This window comes from Maylandia zebra, linkage group LG14 (genome assembly GCF_041146795.1).
Source record: "Maylandia zebra isolate NMK-2024a linkage group LG14, Mzebra_GT3a, whole genome shotgun sequence".
NCBI classification, from domain to species: domain Eukaryota; kingdom Metazoa; phylum Chordata; class Actinopteri; order Cichliformes; family Cichlidae; genus Maylandia; species Maylandia zebra.
This window is the reverse complement of record NC_135180.1, coordinates 23,730,394-23,750,123: the sequence shown is the minus strand read 5'-3', so window position 1 is coordinate 23,750,123 and position 19,730 is coordinate 23,730,394. Positions and strand designations below refer to the sequence as shown.

At 40.0% G+C, this 19,730-nt stretch overlaps 1 protein-coding gene across 4 annotated transcripts in view; it reads left to right on the top strand.

Annotated features, from left to right (window-relative positions):
- The window catches only part of LOC101474079 (syntaxin-1A), an 81,746-nt gene extending 63,163 nt beyond the window's left edge, over positions 1-18,583 (top strand). Inside the window, exons 6-11 of one of the 4 annotated variants that reach the window (XR_013092963.1) lie at positions 13-121; positions 10,240-10,313; positions 10,407-10,541; positions 11,851-11,893; positions 12,278-12,388; positions 14,274-18,583. Coding sequence is in view for 3 of the 4 variants with exons in the window: in XM_076873236.1 (XP_076729351.1) it covers positions 13-121; positions 10,240-10,313; positions 10,407-10,541; positions 12,278-12,388; positions 12,585-12,695; positions 17,203-17,280 (618 nt within the window). In the remaining variant the exon portion in view is untranslated. Of the gene's footprint in view, positions 1-12; positions 122-10,239; positions 10,314-10,406; positions 10,542-11,850; positions 11,894-12,277; positions 12,389-12,584; positions 12,696-14,273 lie in introns of all 4 variants that reach the window. The other 3 variants (XM_076873236.1, XM_076873239.1, XM_076873238.1) reach the window with 3 other exon arrangements.
- The last annotated feature ends 1,147 nt before the right edge of the window (positions 18,584-19,730 follow it).

The following is a 19,730-nucleotide window of genomic DNA, read 5'->3' as shown; positions in this document are numbered from 1 at the left end:
TTGTCTCTGCAGCACTCCACACTGTCCCGTAAATTTGTCGAGGTGATGTCAGAATACAACACCACTCAGTCGGACTACAGGGAGCGCTGCAAGGGACGCATTCAGAGACAGCTGGAGATTAGTGAGTAGACCCAGGAGACTAAAGCCACCGCCACCCCTCAAACTGTGACTGTACCTGTGTGAACACTGCACAGATTCAGAACATCTACATCTATTTTCATAGCCCAGATAAAAACATCTTAATTGTTGTTCTAATTTGTATTTTCTATCTGGTTTGTCTGATCCCACCTAGAACACACCCTCTTATCGTACAGTATAACATCTAACTCTTGTGTAGGTGTGCTGTTGCTACACTGTGAACAAAATGGTCAGCTTTAGTCATCTCTGTCATAATCACTTTTCCCACATTTCCTAGCATGTGTTTTATCCTCAGGCCAAGCATCGTCCTCTTCATATCTGTCCTCCCTCTTATTGCTCAGATGTTGAATTCATGTTAATTAGGCTAAAAATGAGATCTGCATCCTTTTTTTCCTGAACTGTTTATCCAGCGTAGGGGAGATGGAGCTGGGGGCCTAAAGCAACATTCATGCCTACATTCACACCTACATCAATATACAATAACCAATTAACCTAACATGCATTTTTTTGGACTATGGGAAGAAGCCAGAGAAGCCTTGGAGGACCCACACAGGCACAGAGAGGGTCTCAGTTGGCGGTGACGCACTCCTCCTTCTTATTCTTCCTTCAGCTGCTCCCTTTTTGGGGTTACCACAGCAGATAATGTGCCTTAGGCCATGTCCACACTAAAACGTTTTCGTTTGAAAATGCATATTTTTCTCTCCGTTTTGGCCTTCCATCCACACTGAGACGGCGTTTTGGTCAAGGAAAACGGAGCTTTTTGAAAACGTTCTCCAAAGCGGATACATTTGAAAACGCCGCTTTCGCGACGCAGTGTGTACAGCGAACCAGGAGCCTTTTCGAAAACGATGACACATTTTAGTCATGTGATGTAGTCATGTGACCAATTAAACTAAGATAGCGGAGGGCATTGCACATCAGTTGTTATGTTTGCTCTCAATTTTGACAGCCCTATTAAAGACTAATATTAGTTTGTACATGTAGATAGCTTTTCTTCAAATTCTTTAACTCTCACTCGCTTTTCCAACGTTGTACTTTTGTGTTACTCGCAGCAACAACTCCACCTCATTGTTAGTCCATTTAAAAAATTCGCTGCTTTTCCTCAACATCTTGCGCTTCACGCATGCGCAGTACTGGAACGTAAGTGTTTTTGGCCATTGTGGACGCACAACTCTGTGAAAATGAATGAAAACAATAGTGTGGATGCGGAGCGTCATTCTATTCCTGGTATCCTTTGCCACACCAACAGTCTGCATGACCTCCTTCACTACATCTGTGAACTTTCTCTGTGGTCATCTTCTTCTCCTCCTGCTTAACAGCTCAGCATCAGTTGCCCCGTGCATCCACCATCTCTTCTCTGACCATGTCCAAACCATCTCAACCTTGTGTCTTTAAATATGTCTCAACAATTGTTAACCTGAGTTATCCCTCTCATGCACTCATTTCTAATTATCTGGCCACTGCCAGTGAAAATCTTAGCATCTTTAGGTCTGTTACCTCCAGCCAGACCTGTGTTTTTATCAGCGCCACCATCTATAAAACATCGATCATAGCAGGTGTCACCATCTTGCACACACTGTTACTGTTGCTGTTATCTTTCTGTCACAAATCACTCCTGACACTCGCCTCCACACACTCCACCCTTCCTCTACCATCCAGCTGTGCTACTGTACCCATTTTCTGCCACTGTGTGCAGACTTGAGGTGTATTCACCATTTTTGAAAGAGCTTTAGTATTTCTGCACACTGTTTACCACACACTATGACCCCTCAAACCTCAATTGATTGACTTGATCAAATTCAATCAGAGAAACTTGTGTAGCGAGAAGCGTTGTAATTCTAGGCGCAGGTTCTTTTGACATTTTCTGTTTTCAAGGTTTCTGCTTTTTTTTTAAAAATTCCGGCAGGAGGAAAACTTCATCATCGCAACATCTCGCAGCTGCTCCAACAGCTTCCAGCACATCGTTATTCATAGAACATTCGCTCAGCTGGGCTGACATTCAAATTTAATTTATAAATATATTCAGTTTATTCACTCTCAAAGTCGCATTTGAATGTCTTCAGCTTAAACTTGAACACACACACGCACACATAAAACAATACAAATTGGAGAGTGTGTCCAACCATTATCATCCCACAGAATCATCAGTAACACTTGTGGAGAAAAGACTACAAAATGCAGTCTTTTCTTAATTTTGTTTAGAGAGAAATTTCAGTTTCCCACACCCATATTTTATTTTGAATTGTTTTGTGTAGTGTACCAAAACAACCACCCTCACACTGAAACCACTTTCCAAAACACATAGATCACCAACACCCACACCCATATGCATGCACATGCCAGGTTGCTGCAGCTCAGATCTGAGCTCATCTCACTCGTGACACGCTGTATGTGTAATGTGATTTGACAGGTATTAGCTGTAGGCGCTGGGCTCCTGGACCAGGCACCTCGCATGGCCTCTGACACAGCATCCTGACAGACCGCACTGTGCCAGCTGCCCCTAACAATCATGATAGAGTCACCTTTATAAAAACACACATGCACACGAGCATCCAGAGACAGTGACTCATGTAATAGCAAGAGCAGAGGAGAGCAAGGGCAGTTATGTTGCACGGCGCTTGGTATAGATGTCATTTCCTCTGGCCATCTGTCAGTTTAGATGGACACATGCAACCAGTCTGTATGCATGAGCTCCACCCAATATATGTAGACTACAACAACAACAACCGTGCGCAAAAAAGAACAACGCAAATCCACTAGTGAAGTTAAACACACGCATGTGACTCACTTTTTCCTTGAGCTCATCTAGATCCATTTGGATTTGATTTGTCAGCTGGTGGAGTCACAGGAGGCCTTAGTTGATCTCACCTGTCGTCAAGGAAGGGATTAGTTAGAGAGAGAGAGCACAGAGATGGAAAGAAAGATCGGGAAATCATCAGTATGAAATAAAGACGGACTTGGAGTTTAGGGATTTAAGAATGAGAAGAAGTCCATAATAGTTGAATCTAACACTGTTTAAATCATTTAGGGTCATGTAGCAAGTGGCCTTTTTCTGTTGTGCCTGCACCTTTGACATGTGTATGTGTGCACGTCTGTGAATCAATGAGAGTGTGTCACACAGAGGGAAACAGTCTGCTCTGTCAGACCGAGTATTGATGTTCCCTCTGCTGCTCATCCCCTTTCCTGTTCACTCCTACTCAAACCCGCTGGGTACATGCATGAAAAAGAAAACAGGAAAGGTACACTGTCATGTAAACACGTTGTTGTCCAGACAACATTTTTGCCCCTGATCAACAGTGACTCTAAAAAAGTCTTTCTTGAAGCTGCTGCTATTAGTAACGGTGCCGAGAAGTTATTTCGGGTAATTGAGAACAACTTTCTTGCTTTAAAACAAGGTTCATAACTTCTTGTCGTCCTTATGTTCTTCTTTCCTATGTCTTTTACAAATGAGCAAAATTGGTAGTATTGGTGGTGTTTAGTGTTTCTGGCTCGTCCCGCAAAAACGCCTGTCATGTCAAGTTATGTGAAGGCTACAATAAACCCATAAAACAATACATTTACTTATGTGTATCTTTGCCTCAAGTGTTAGATTTATCTGCGACAACAGCCGTGAACCTCAGCTGTGCACTCATGTCAGTGCATGAAAACACTTATCATCTCCTTTAACTGCCGTCTTTGGTGTTTCCTCCACAGATTTGTTGTCAGAATTTTTTTTGAGTACCTTATAATGTCCTAAATAAAGTCCTAAATAGATCTAGATGCATCATTTCTAATAAAAATGCATTTCTATTCTTCTGGAATTTTATCTCTATCAATAAAATTTGGGCAACACCGCTGTGTGTTGTGGTGTTTAGCCCCATTGCCTCACAGCAAGACGTTTTTGAGTTATGCAACATTTCTGTGTGGAGTTTGCATTGTCTCCCCATGACTTTTACTTCAGGAACTCTTTGGGACTGTGTGAACACATGCATGTTAGATTGATTGGTGACTTTAAGTTGATCTTAGATGTGAATGGCTGTGTGTTTCTTGTTAGGCCTGTGGTACATGTCTAGGGTTTACCCCGCTGGGTTAGGCTCCAGGCCAACCGCAACCCTGAAATGGATAAGTGAAAGAAAATGAATGATTGATGAATACAATTTTTGGTTTTCAGACCTGAACTCAAACAGTTTTAATGTATCGGAGACACATTATTAAAACCATAAAACTGTATGCTATTTTCACTTAAATCATCGTCAAGCCTGTAGACTCCTGGTGGAGCATAGGGCTGCAACAACACCGCGCCAACGGACTCTGTTCTGGACCGTTCTCTTCAGCTGGGTCCACGTCATTCTGGGTCCACGGTGGCCTTTACTTCACTCTTTTCACTAGAAAAAGAGTAAGAATTAATTTGTTAGTGATTTTAAACCTTTAGGTTATCCAGTTTTATACTTTTAAGGTAGAGACAGGCTCTGTTTTTTGATTTTAGGATTCATGCTCAGCTAATACAGTATGTTTTCATATTCAAAAGCTGAATATTAGAGAAATATAAATCTTTACTATTTCTTGCAAGACAGCAAGTGAGTGCATTTTACAAATGCTGAACTAACCCATGGAATTTCAGCTAATCTTTTAAAGCACTTTGATATGAGTTTAATCCACTGTGTTTGCATTTTAGTTTACTATTGATTGAGAATGCATATTTTGATATGCTATTTTGCTTCCATTATTTTGCAGCAGTGAGCAGAGAGGCCAGGCCAGCAGGGTGGAGTGGATGTTGGTCACAGGCATTGCAGGGTCTCTTTGACATTTGATTGCTGTGTTTTATTTCTCAGTGGACGCTCTTTTAGCTTAGGAGGAGCGCGCTTGCAACGCCAGCGGAAAAGACAGAGATGTACGCCACATACCTGCCTCGGGAACAAAAGAGATCGATCTCCTTTACATGGGTGCAGATCGGCAAAATGTACTAGAAAATTACACTTCTTGTTCTTGTGCCTGGTTGTGCAATTTGCCGTTTCTCTCTGCTTCTGGAGGGTCTCGCTTGATTTGTGTTATATAACAATGGAAATGAAATAATGCTGTTACTGGTAGCAACATAGTATCAATGATTTAATAGCCCATAAACACCATGGGTGAAGTGAGACTTCTTGGCTTCATATTAGGCTTCTCAGGGTTTAGGTCTCCATGGTAACAGCTAAGAGCCTCCCTCAGAGACTGTCATGGCTTAAAACAAAAAACTATGAGGAGTGTGTGTGTGTGTGTGTGTGTGTGTGTGTGTGTGTGTGTGTGTGTGTGTGTGTGTGTGTGTGTGTGTGTAGGAAGTGAGATAAATAGTGTAGGGTAGTGTGCCTCAATTTTTTTTGTCTTCATGATTATGCATGACTCATTGTCACTCCTCTCTGACCCTCCTCAATGTTGTAGTTTTAGTCTGATGTTAGAGCGATTATTATCAGAGAGGACTGGAAACCAATCACAGCGATGTAGTGAATGTGGCCTCTCGCTCTTCTTTGTGCCTCGTTCTCATCCTCCCATTTGTCATGCTGCTAAAATGTTATTGCTCAACATGTCTCTTAAGCATGGTAATGAAACTGTGCAACCACTTACTCACAACTAAATGAAATTCATTGGTTTGATATGGATATGAAGTTTGAATTGCACATGATGCGCTCTGTGTATATAAAGAGAAGTGTGAATGGACACTGCCATGGATGCTTGCGTGCGGCTTCATCAAAATTCTGTTCGTGAAGGCAATCATCGGCTCTGACTCCCGACCATCATCAGTCACCATCACGCTACCTGCTCTGTCTCTGAGGCCCCACAGCAACCACCAGTCTTCATCACACGCATTCTCACACACGCTGATTAGATCATGAATCCAGATTTTGTTGCCTCTAAAATCCCCTCCCAGGGGTCCAGTGGTGAGAAAGAATGAGAAGAGTTCACAAAGCAAGCTGTGCAGGTCTGTTACTTTAAGCTACTGTGAATGAATTGAGTTGTGTTTTTTCTAATTATTTGAAATTTTAGGAGCTGGAGTTATTTGCCTTTTTCCAAGAATTTCAAGTTAATAAAATCATCGTTAAAAGCAAAGCACAAAGTGTCAAACTACTATCTCGCTACACTCTTTTTAATATCACACAGAAGAACTGGTCACACCATGTCAGGGTTACTATAAATTTCTTTGATCTACAAAACAATTTCCCCAAGGAGTTCCAGTTTCAATAATCTTGAGTTCAATTTGACTCATTTTATTTATATAGCACCAACAGCAGTCATCTCAACGTGTTTCATATTGTAAGGAAAAAACAAACCTTTCAATATTAGACAGAAAAGTCCAATAAACACCACCTCCAGACAGACAAATTCTCTTTTGATGGGAAGAGACCCCCTGCCATGGCCGGGGAGGGATCAGGGAGGGGCGACCATCTGCTGTGACTGCAGGGCTGAGGAGAAAGAGTAGAGAAAAGAAACTATAGAAGAGACACGTTAATGACCGGCATTAGTGGCATGTAAACACATCAGGAGTGAAAAGGGGCGAGTGGAGAAGAGCTCATTGCGTCATGGCAAGTCTGTCATTCCCTGCCTTTACCAGCACTGCTAAGGGATGCTGCAGGGTGACGTGATCCATCCTTAACTATAAGCTATGAGTCAAAAAGGAATTTTTTGAGCCTAATCTGGTTGCACAGGAGAGGGGCCTGATAGCTGCCTTCCATTACTTTTGCAAACTGTGGGAACCACAAGTCACAATCTAGCAGTCTGAGAGTTCTCTGCTGGGGTGATACGTTGTGATGGGGCCTGATTATTCAGGACCTTGTATCTGTGCAGAAGGCTTTTAAATTCAGTTCTGAGTTTAACAGGAAAGAGAAACAGTCTCTCTTTCTAGTCGCTATTAGTAGTTTTTCTGTTATGTTTTAGATTTAATAAAGTCTGTTCAGGTTCAGCTTTTAGAAAAACCTGATAAGAGGGAATTACTAAAGTAGAACCTTGAAGTATTAAATGCATTAACAAGTTTTTCAGCATCACTCTTCAGCGTTTCTACTTTTAGCCGTGCTGCACATTTTTCTGCGACAGACTGAGGTCACTATGTGTTGTAACTCATCAGCACGCCCTAACGCTTATTGATAGGTTAAGTAATGCTTTGATGCTTTTTCTTATTATAAAATACTTTAAAATTCTTTAATTTACTTAAGTGCATTTCTTCTTGGAGTGACGTTATACTAGCAGAAAATATAAAACTATTAATGATGGGCTTAGACATTTATAGATATTTCCATTAATGACCAGCTGAATAAATGTACCTAATTAAGTAGTTGGTGAGTGCATATAGCAGCTAATTATTACAGTATGTAGCAGACTAATAAAAAGACAGAAATTCTCTCTAAACTAAACCAATTTGAAGCACATAGTTCTTGGATGGGCTGTACCTCATAGAGGGTCATAATATTTGTCACATAATTCCATTAAAAATACTCCAGAAGGCACCAGCAGCACACACACTGTCATGGGGTCCAGCTCAGTGCCACAAATTAGTGGAGGCGAAGTCTTGCCGACAGCTATTGCTGATAACGTTCTGTCAAAGCAATCATAACTCTATCCCTGAACAAAATAAAAGGGAAGAAATAAATCCCCTGGAGAGATGTTTGAAAGCAGAAATTCACTGTAGAGACCCAAACCATTTTTGTACCAGGCTGTGAGCATGTTAAGATTATCTCTGGAGTAGTTAAAAGGGTAAGCAGCCTCAAGTGGCCACTAGATGAACTGCAGGTTTTTGGCACTTCCAGTTGGCTTCTTTTGTCAGCCCCTGTGGTTGCTGTTTCAGTATACCCCAGGAGCAGAAATGAGCTAAATACATTTATTAAAGTGCTGTATTAGCACAGTGTAATTTGAAGGGCTCTTTTATGTTAATTTATATCAGTTGCTGACAACCTCCAGTCATTGAGAATTTCCCGACATGTTGGTAAGTGGCTGCCTGAGCTTGCTGTAGTTGACCTGTAGTATACGACACTACAGGTCAACTACAGGGGACCGCAACAACCTGTTGGCGTTCAAAGCAATCACAAGAATGTTTCTGGTGTAGTACTACAACCTCTTTGCGAGCAATTTCATTAAAGCACAAGTAACGTGCACATTTTTCTCTAGCAAACTGTGATTGCCAGGCGATCACCCACTGGTCTCTAGGCCTGTGACGCTGAGGCCATAGGAGAAATGTTATAGATGGCGTGCTTTTTAGATCTTTTTCTAGACAGACATTGTGACGTGGCGCAGTAGGGAAGGAACAGGCAGAATTAATGATTTCCCCATAATATCCCAGCATGCCACAGCAGTGAACCAGTATGAAGAAAATGGAATGCAGCCATCATGAAGGCACTTGTGCTGTCCCTGCTGCGAGTCAAAATATCTGCTTTGAAAATGTTCAAAATATATTTCTTAGTGTTTTAATTTAATTTGTTAATCTTAATCCATTTTGCCTATTGGGCAGTTTTGATGATTTAAAATCATTTTTACAACAATATTTCTGAACTTTTTCTCTAAATGGCTTTTTCTTGTACTTCTATTTAGTAAAAAAGCTCAGTGTTTCTCTCACCACTAGTTTTTTTTAAATAGACAGTGTTGTTAGAAAGCTTTTAGATTTCTTTGGCCTGCTATTTGTTTTTGTTTTTTTAACCGTAGCCGAGAGAAGTTAAACTAACTGCTCAGCTCTGTACATCGAGTTACTATTTGATGGGTCATCACGTGTGTCATCACAGGGAAGAAAGGGAAAGTCCTGTATTCACATGCAACCCCAAAGAGGATTTAAAATGTGCAAAGGAAAGATTGGAAATGCTGCTGATAGTGTCTGACTATGACTTACAGTAACAGTGGGGCAGTAATGGAGCCCAAGTGGAGCAGCGCTGCATGCAAACTCAGCGCTCAAACGAGAGTATTAGTGTAGGTGTAGGGAAATGCTTGTAAAGTAGGGCAACTCTGTCGGGGAAAATAAAGATGGATGAGGAGCAAACTCATCAGCAGAAAGAAGCCATAAGAAATGCTGTCACACAGAAAGAGATGGGAGATTGAAAATATTAAAGCAAACTTAATAAACTGCTAAATAAGTAGGTGATAGTTCTCCGTCTTCCTCTGCTCCTCATGCTAAGAAAACTACACAAGCCTCATATTCAAATGAATACGAGCCGTGTTTACTCATGTTCTGCCTGTCTGACAGTTGAAGGGGAAATGTCAAAAGATGATCAGCGAGTATCAGATTCAATCTCAGCTACTACAAATGAGATGCAGACTGATATCTCTGACTCAGCTGCAGTCGCTGAGCTACCGTGTGTGATTTGTCAAAAGCGAAAAAAAATCTAACTTGTAGGTTTTAGAGTAGCCACAGATCCTCGTTCAAACGTTAATGACACGTGCTGATAGGATTAAAGAAGAGAGACCGTGAATGTTTTGCTTCAAAACACATCAACAAATGGATATACACAGAGCAAAAAACTGAACTGTTAGTTTCTCGAGGTATTTTACACCATTAATCATGTTCACATTAGTGTGGCTGGATCAGAAAAATGCAAAACTTCTGGCCTGCAAATGTCAGAGATGTGGGGTTAAGTGCAATGAGAAGTCCGATGGCTCACTCCTGTAGTTAAGCAATATTTTAACTGTAGGCCCATTAATGTTTGAATTGCAGGGTTTATGGCTTTCTGTCTGAACCTTAGCTTGGAGATAATTTGAGATGTCTAGTTAAATACTGACAGATGTATGAACACATATTTACCCTGCGACATTCAGATCAGTTTTTCTATTATTACATCTGTTTTTAACCCTTTTCCTGCCTGGACAAATCTTTTACATATTACATCCAGTGTTGCCGTTCCTGTACAGTGGAGACGGATGGAGAGAGGATGGAAAATAAGTATGTGTAAAAGATGAGCAAACAGCTTTTATTTTAATTAATCCTCAAATTGGCATATAGACCAGGAGGGGATGACTGTTATCGTCCAGGGCGTTATATTAGTGTTTTATTAATATGGTCTTCATTCTCTTTGGAAACCTTTTAAATGAAATATCGATGCACCTACAGTTATCCCTAAAAGTTTAAGCAAGCTGGCGGTCTTTTTTTGAAGTTTGTGCGCTTTGCCTTTTTAGCTGGAAGAAACACAACAAACGAGGAGCTGGAGAGCATGTTGGAAAGTGACAATCCAGCCATCTTCACCTCGGGGGTAAGTCTTACAAAAAACAAAAAAGCAAAACATAAAGAATGCAGCGGGGGTGCACCTGTCAGTCACTACTTCCTTAATTTTGTACCTTCTTAGATAATTATGGACAACATCACCCAGCAAGCAATGAATGAGATCGAGACGCGGCACAATGAGATTATCAAGCTGGAAAACAGTATCAGGGAGCTTCACGACATGTTCATGGACATGGCCATGCTGGTGGAAAGCCAGGTGAAAACACTGATCTCTCTCTCTCCCTTTCTGTTTCTACAGCTGTGTTGCTTGAGTCTCGGCCAAATGCATGCAAATGAAACAAACATGCAAATGCTCAATATGTTTATAACTGACAATCCATCTGCCAATTGATGCATAATGACTGGTTTCTACATGCAGAAAGGGCCATCTTGCCATTGCAGCGGTTCAGTAGCTCCCCGTGTTCATTAATAGTAAAATCATTAATCAGCTCAGCATGCTAGCATGCTGCTCCTGCCTATTAAAGCTCAAGGAACTACACGTCTTTCATTTTGCAGAACGGTTTTTAAGTGTATTAGTGTAATTGAGGGCTTGTCTATGCCAACACAGTTGGAAGGAGGTTATGTTTTCAGCTCCATCTGGGTGTCTGTTTGCAAACTATCTCAGTAAATTTAGACAGTTTTGGGGGAACAGATCATTTTTGGCTCAAAGATAAGTTGATTGGAGTTTGGTGATTATCTCCACGTGTGATTTCTGGCTTTGGACAGTTTTTTCTTTTTTTTTTCTTTTTTTTTTTTATAAATAATTCTCCTGCTGCGATCATTAGCTGGAAAATAAATCTGACATCTACAACTTTCAAGTTGGCAACTTAACAGAGTCACATTTTGTTAAAGCTTTTAATTATAAATAAACCTTAAATATTTCAGGCTTTAGCTTCATGCATTTAGAGCTGTTCAGGATTAGTCTTTTTATTATGTTGCAAAATTTGAATGCTGCACATTAGCCTCATGGAGTGAACAGTTCCCTAATTTTCTGATACATATTCGGGTTTTCTATAAGTGTTGAGTTGCCTTTTGTCTCCGTAGCAAAGTGTGGAACTTAAGGGCTGCTGCGTGTGTGTGTGTGTGTGTGTGTGTGTGTGTGTGCGCGGCTTAACCCCCACAGAGATGAACTATTTCCTTCATCAGAAATAATCGGCCTGAATTGTACAGAATGGATTCTGAGTTAGAGAACACTTGAAAATATGAAAAATAAGAAAATATGTGAAATATTGAAGTAAATCGTTACATGAAACTGATTTTGGTTACACTGATGGCACAATGCAATAACATTTAGCGGGAAAACGTCTAATAATTCAGTGGAAATGGGTGTTTGTATGTGTGTGCTCTAAACAGCTCAATTAACTAACCCTTTATGCTCTCAGTGCCACATGATTTAAGATTAAACTGGAGTGTGATTGTTAAATCTACCCTTCTCAGCTTTGCTCTCTCTGTCTCCCACTCTCTTGGTTTTCGCCTCTGTTTTCTTCTTCACTACACAACACTGCCCCCACTCCAATGACTCTAAGCTCTGGAGAACACAGAACGTTGTTCCCCTTCTAACACAGCAAGGTAATTTATCTCTAACTCGTGACTTTTCACCTGTGTGGACTTTGAATTGTCTTTGTTTTAGTGCATGCACAGAGAGCAGTCTGGGTCACTTTAGTAGCCATTTGATTTGTCAAGTGATTGTGGGTCAGTGCTAATGTGAAAAGTTATGATTTTCTATCTTGTTGATTAATGCTGTTTTAATCATGGTTTGTTACCAATACAATGGAAATGATAAGAGATATGATATCACAGTTATTTTGTGTTCTATGACATTCATGTAATGATAGCTTTCATTAGTCTAGTCAGGTTGCTTTGAAACATATTTATGAAATCTAAACATTGCTGGTACTACAGATTTCTTCTTACTATTACCTTAATGTGTCTCCATCTCTGATTCTTGTGCAGGGCAACCTCGTGAACAACATTGAGCACTGTGTTATGGAGGCCCAGGATTATGTGGAGCAGGGAAAGGACAACATCCCAAAATGCAAAAAGTTCAAAAAGACCAACAGACGGGTGACATAATTATTTCTTTTTCTCTTTTTTCTTCTCCTTCTTTCTTCTCTCTCCTACTCATTTATCTGTTATTCCTCCCCTGTCACTTGCCTCCATCTGTATCCGCTCCTCCTCCTCCTGCCTACATATCTGGCTTCCTCTTTATTCTTCTTGTCTGCATGTCCTCCACACCTCCTCTGTAACTAACTTCTTCTAGGGGGAAATGATAGACCGCATTGAGTACAATGTGGAGCACTCGGTAGACTATGTGGAGAGGGCGGTATCAGACACTAAGAAGGCTGTTAAATACCAGAGTAAAGCCCGGAGGGTGAGTTGCTTAAACGGAAAAACGTGCTGTCATGTGGAACGGTGGTAGTTAAAGTCGGAATCGGTGCATGTGTATAGTGGAGTGGTTGCTGTGCATGCTCACCTGTCATGTATCTGTGTATGGACTGTGGTTATTGTGAGTGTATTTAAGTCTACAGCAATGACTTTCAGCCTCAGTAACTTTAGCATATACACTCACCGGACACTTTATTAGGTGCACTTTGCTAGTACTGAGCTGGAGCATCTTTTGACTTTAGAACTGCCTTAATTCTTCAGTTCTTCCTTTTATTGATTCAACACAGTTCTAAGAACATTCCTCAGAGATTTTAGTCCACAGCTGCTGCAGATTTGTCAGTTACACATCCATGATGCTGCAAAAATTAAAACCCAAAAATGCTCTATTAGATTGAGATCTGGTGAGTGTGGAGGACATTTGAGAACAGCCATGTTCAAAAAAACAGGTAGGGATGATTTACGACATGGCATATAGCCCTGGAAAGGAAAGGAAAGTATATGGTCAACAGCAAGACTCAGATGGGCTGCAAAGTTTAAATCGTGACCATTTGATACTACGGTGTGCCAAGAAAATATCCTCCACACAATTATACCACCAGCCTAAACGGTTGATGTTCTGCTGCTGTAGCACATCATGTCGTGCCTCCAGAGATGCTCCTCTGCATACTTTAGTTGTAACAGTTGGTTATTTGAGTTACTGCTGCTCCCCTATCACGACCTTTAGCAGGTCATCTTGACCATGTCTAGATGACCTAAATGCCTAAAGGAATTTAGTTGCTGCCATATGATTGGCTAATTAGATATTTGAATAGGTGTACATAACAAACTGGCCGGTGAGTGCCTATAAGAATCTGACCTAAGAACAATTCAATTTGGTAAGAAAAATGATCTTCATATTTGTATTTAAGAGGAAATGGAATAAAAACAACCTGTATGTATTTTTAATTCAACCTTTACAACCAGAGTCACTTTTAACACATGAACACTACATTCTGGCGGAGAGGCATGACAAGGAGCCACAACAGATAATAGTGATTTTACACGTTTAGTGCATATAAAGAAAATGCACAAACTGTCATCTTTGAATAGTTGTTTGCTAGTAAAGCCAGATGTATCATCTTACATCATGAACTCTGGAGGTTCACTATCTTTGGACAGGATTATGTGAAGCTGATTGTTCCCATAGTATATAAACATTTGACAAATGCTTTTGAAAGGAATCATGGCAGTCTTCCTTCCTTTAAACAATCTGCAACACAATGGAGCAATTCTGCCACCTCTTGGTCAACGTCTAACCAGGTGCTCAACATTAGATAAATTGCACACATCCAATGACTCAGTGCAAGGGTCATCTACATGGTTATTTCCCCATTTATAATTAAAGACTGCAAACTTTCTTTCTTTCTTTCTTTCTTTCTTTCTTTCTTTCTTTCTTTCTTTCTTTCTTTCTTTCTTTCTTTCTTTCTTTCTTTCTTTCTGTCTCTCTCATGTTCCTCTCAATCCCCTGACTCATTATCTAACGCTGTGCTCTCCTTGTTCTCCCTCCCCATGGTCCCCCATCCAGAAGGTGATCCTGATAGGAGTTTGTGTTGCGATTTGTATCACCATCCTCATTATTTCGCTCGCAGTGGGACTCAGTTAGGAGCCTAAAAAAATCATCACATGGCAGACAGGACAGTCATTATGAGTGACATGAATGCCAAAAAAACACACACAACTGTTCATGTGTTAAATGTACTGTATGGTGGCCTCTGCAATGTGTGCAGTGAGCACTGCTTGTGAACTGGGAAGCAAGTCATTGCATTACTGGTCTGAGGTCTGTGCAGCAAGCTATGAACACTCAAATATAATCTGCATCAACTTTTATTCTTAATGTGTGCTTCAGCTCCAGGAACGGTTTGTGCTTGGCCTGTTTGAGTTGCAAAGCTTTGTCATGTGCATGTTTCTCTCTGTTGTCCCACAAACACAAATTGAAGATGATTGCATTATTACTAAAATGGTCATCAAAATAAGCTCACTACCAATTAGTTTTAACAATGATGTATTACTAAAGGTAAAACAAAATAGTTAAACATTTTGGGAAATCCACTTTTGAGTTAGGTTGGTCAAATATGTGCCTTAGAGATTTTATTGTTTCGCAGCCATAGTGACTTTATGGAGGAGTGATCAGGAATTACAGCAATCTCCAAAAATGTATTCTCCCTTCCAGGTTTTCATCTGTAGTGTTTATGCTTCCGTGCAATTTCTGCTTTTGGAAAAGTCTAACAAATATAAAACAATTGACTTGTGGTGATGTGTTAACAGCTGGGTGGATGTTTTCTTTTTTGTTTAGTTTTTTTTAATAATTGTGATTTTTTTTTAATCATGATTTTTAAGATACTGCAACAATGTAGAGATTTTATTTCCTTCTCACCCGATACATCCACGATATATCGATGAATCTGAAATGACCAGGTAAATTAAATAAGCTATTAATAGTTTATGAGTGAAATTAGGATTTATAACAAACAAATGTAAGTTTATAGTTGCACATTTAAAAGTTTAGTCAGTTACTTTACAGAGCTTAAAATGAGGTAAAAAGAACCTCAGATGAATAACAACACATGACATATGTGTCATTATTTATTTTTTAAAAATCCAAAATGCAGAACCAGTGTGTGAAAGACTAAGTACATTCTTAATACTTTCAGAGGAATTAAAAGGGTAAGTAGCAACCACGTGCTGCTAATCTAATGCATTTGATAGTGGAGAAGGGTTCTCGTTAAGGTCTATGCCTCAACGAGAACCATCCCTGTGTACTGCTCTGTCCCTCATCCTTCTCTGTTGTTGGGAACGAGTCTTGGGTCGCCAGGTTCTCTGTTAACGCTGTGCCTTTGACGTGTCCTTTCAGAGCGTCGGGGCACTTTTCTCCCTGAAGCTCAGAGATCAAGATATTTTCATTTCTCCGAAACAGGTCTTTGAGCAGAAGGATGACCAGTTTGAGGGCCTAGCACCGAAGGCGCTAACCCTAACCCCCCTAACCCTATAGCATATCAAACACCTCATGATGATTTGGGTTGTGCAACCACAGAAGCTGGGCACCTTACAGTCACTGACAATGATCCCAAGCATGGCAGCAAAACGACAACAGAATGGCTGAAAAAGAAAAGAATCAAGGTGTTTCAATGGCCAAGTTAAAGTCCAGACTTCAACTAGATTGAAATGCTCTGGTGGAATAGCTGTGCTTCATTAAATGCGCATAAATCTCAACAAGCTGAAGCAATGTTAAGAAGAGTAAGCCAAAAAAAAAAAAACATTAATATAAAATGCTGAGAAATATGTACAGAAAATGATTATTTCAAGTTATTGCTGTTGGAGTTGGTTCTACGAACTACTGAATCATGTTGTTTACTTAGCTTTTCACACACTGCTTCTGCACTTTGCCTTTTTTAAACAAATAATGTCACATGTTTTGGTTTATTGAGTAAATTAAAATTGAATGAACTAATTTAAGTCTTTCTTTGTGGAATTAGCATGTTCTCCCCATGTTTGTCTTTCCGGGTACTCCAGCTTCCTCTCACAGTCCAAAGACATGCAGTTAGTGGGGATAGGCTAATTGCCCATAGGTGGGAGTGCGAGTGTGAATGGTTGCCCTATATCTGTGTGTTAGACCTGCAACAGACTGGCAACCTGTCCAGGTTGTATCCTGCCGCTCGCCCTCAGGAAGCTGGGATATGCTTCAGCGCCCCCGCAACCCTGAGAAGGATAAGCAGTAGAGAATGGATGGATAATTTTAGTTTAGCTGTAATAACCAGATGATTTTGTTTATGTCCTGATATGTAAAACTTTAGAACTGCATGAGGGTGTCTCATAGAGAGAGATGATGTGTTTAATTGAACTTTTATTTTCTCCTTATTATACTGATGTGATGAGATGTATGTGACTCATAACTAAGGGCATATTTCCTTAAACGGTTTCTTTAAGAGTTGTTGGAAACTGTGCAAGTCCACAGGATTTATTTGCTGCACGCTGAACTTCTTCATTAGAGGGACCTTTGCTAAACACGTTTTAAAAGTGAAGTTTGTGTTTGGTGGATTTTTACTTTTTGATAAATTTGCAGTCTTGCTTGCATATTCTTGGATAACCACTAGATGGAGCCAAATCGATGCTTTTTATGTTGTGCATGTGATGGCTTTAACCACAGAGATGATTTCTGTTTGTGGCATGTGTATATGACAGATGGTATGAGCAAAATGCAGGATTTAAAGATTTCTTTTAAAAGAAGATGTAGAAATAATGTAACATTTTGGTCACACTCCAGCATTATTAGAATGAATTAAATTGCATTTTTTCCCCAGCTCGGTTCTTTTACTTTTGTTGTAAACTGCATTTTGTTCAAATTATTATTAACTCTGTTCAAGTAAAGCACAAACAGTATAACTAACATGTTTTCTCTGCTCCCCATTTGCTGCTTTGGATGTTTTTTTTTTCTTTTATTTGTTAATACCATTCAGAAGAAAATTATGATTATTATATGCTGTATCATTCTGGGAGTCGTCATTGCTTCCATTGTTGGGGGAACACTGGGCTAAACCTCAGCCACGATCACACTAAAAAAAACACACAAAGTCACACGACAGAGCTAAAAGCAGAATAACACACATTTCCAATTTCCTGTTTTAACAAATGCAATCTATTACGTGTTCAGCAAAAGATACGTTACATAATGTACAATAAATTTTACACACAGTGTACAGGGCCAGAGGTGTTTTGTTTTTGTTTCGCATGAGTTGCTATTTTGTAAATGTGTGGTGCTGCAAACTGTTTATCAGAGTGTCGAGTGTTGTCAACGATATGATGTTTCTTGAATGAAAAAGTTACTAAATGAAATGTAACGCTATACTAAAACATTCCAACTTCCAAGTATGACACTGATTCAGATGTGTCTTTTTTTTGTGTTGTACAGGCAAAGTGACAGGTAACTCATCGGTTATGTTTTCAGAGCTATGTTATCTGTAGACCTCTGTTCATTTGCACATGTATTTATCTTTTTTGTAGTCTTCTTACTTTCTCTCTCTGATGTCTTCTACCTCCCTCTTAAAAGCCCTGCATGGTTTAGTTCACTGTAAAGTGGTGTTTTGTACTCTGTTGCAAAAGGGAATACATCAAAAAGAACATAGCTACGTTGATGTTGGGTATTTTGCTCGTATATTTAACACACTGCCAAACTTTTTTTCTAATTGCACATCTCTTGTAGTTGACAGAAGCAACGCTACTGTACTTAATTTCATCTGGCCTTACCGGTTGTGCAGCATTTTTGACCGTTGCTCCAGTGTTGAGTGTGATTGAGTGCATGCATGCATATATAAGATTTGAAAGGATATTTGCAAGTTCCTTGGTAGCTACATGTCTGAACATGTTGTATGTGAGTCGTTGGATGAAAACATGAGTGCTTGTTGGTAGCCAAATGTGTCTTTGTTTTCTAAAGTAATATAAAGCTCTCTAACACTGCCAGTATATTTAAATAAGCTGTTAAAGTGGAGTCTAGTCTGGTTGGATTAATGAAGTGACAAACCTTTTGTTTATTTCTGCCGTTTCTGTAAACCCCAAGGTTTAAACAGTGCATATTATCCTGTCAAGCTACTTCTACTGTATGTTTATTTCCATTGATGAACTCACTGAGTCAATGAATGCATCAGCATGAACCCAAAGTAGCCCTGTTAAAAGACTCATATCATTTTTGGGGGGAAACATCAGACAGCACAGACTGCAACCATGTTACCATGTTGCCTACTCAACTTGTTGCCTTTGTGTTGTATTGTAATGACATGGGTTTATTTGTTTAATGAGTCTTGTTTTTTTCTTTTTTTAAGTAAAGTTTGTCCCAAAAAATTACACTGAGTTTGTAGTTTGCCTTGCACACATGATTCCACAGGGGAATAATATATCCAGAAGTCCAATACCAGTGAAAACGTGAATGGTGAGTCCTTGAAGTTGATGTGTTGGTAGCAAGTTATTTAAGCACCAGAATGTCCACAAACATGATTGCAAAATTGGAGAGGGACGTCAAATATTCAGCCTTCCTCCAGCCCAGTCCCAAACTGCTCTCCTTCACTGGTCTGGACGGGCTGTCTTGTCAAGATGAACTGACTATGATGTCACTTTTTCTAGACAGGATTCTGATTTTGAGGAGTTCAGTCATAATCCTGCAGTTGGTCGCTTTGCACCATTGACTCTTCAGTCAAGCACATACACAACGTTTGAACCTGAATGCACAAAGCAGGATTATTGGTGCACCAACACATCATTAGTAGCAAAAACCAAACCTGTCCTTAGCTTTCTATCAGCAGCAGAAGTGCAGTAACCTGAAAGCTGGGGCAGAGCGGGACTTGTGGGTAGCCATAATACCGCTTTCAGCAATTTCTCGTTTTCTGCGGCATGGGAAAAATGCAAAATAAAGAATAAAATGACAAAGATCTGTTTAGACCCAAAGAGCTTGGAAAAAAAATGACTGGACTAAGTTTCTTGAAGATGTTTCACTGTGACAATCCACATAATTAATACTGGCTTAGTGACCCTCTCAAGGTACCCAAGTAGGGTTTAACAACTGGGACAGTCTACCATTTGATTTTAGAACTGAAAGGTTTAGCCCATGAAACATCTTCACAAAATCTAAAGTGCAGTCGCTTTCTTTCCAAACTTCTTAGACTACCTGCATTACAGAACCTGCACAGACCTGTTTACACGTTTCACTGCCTCTGATGTGATCTGCGACACATCTGAATATGGATATGCTTCCACTTCATAGAAAACACACCTTCACTTCTAAAAGAAAGGTCAGGCAGCAGCACTCTGTGTCTAGGTTTAGCTTGCTGAATGGACAAGCCGAAACTGAAATGGCAACACTTGGGTAGCTTCATATGAGTTCTTCCAGGTTTATGCGCAGATGTATGTTTAAAGGAAGCCCAGAGGACCACATCTGATGGCAAAACTGCATCACTGCTGCTGGTCACATTTCCCTAAATAAAGTTGAAAATTGTAG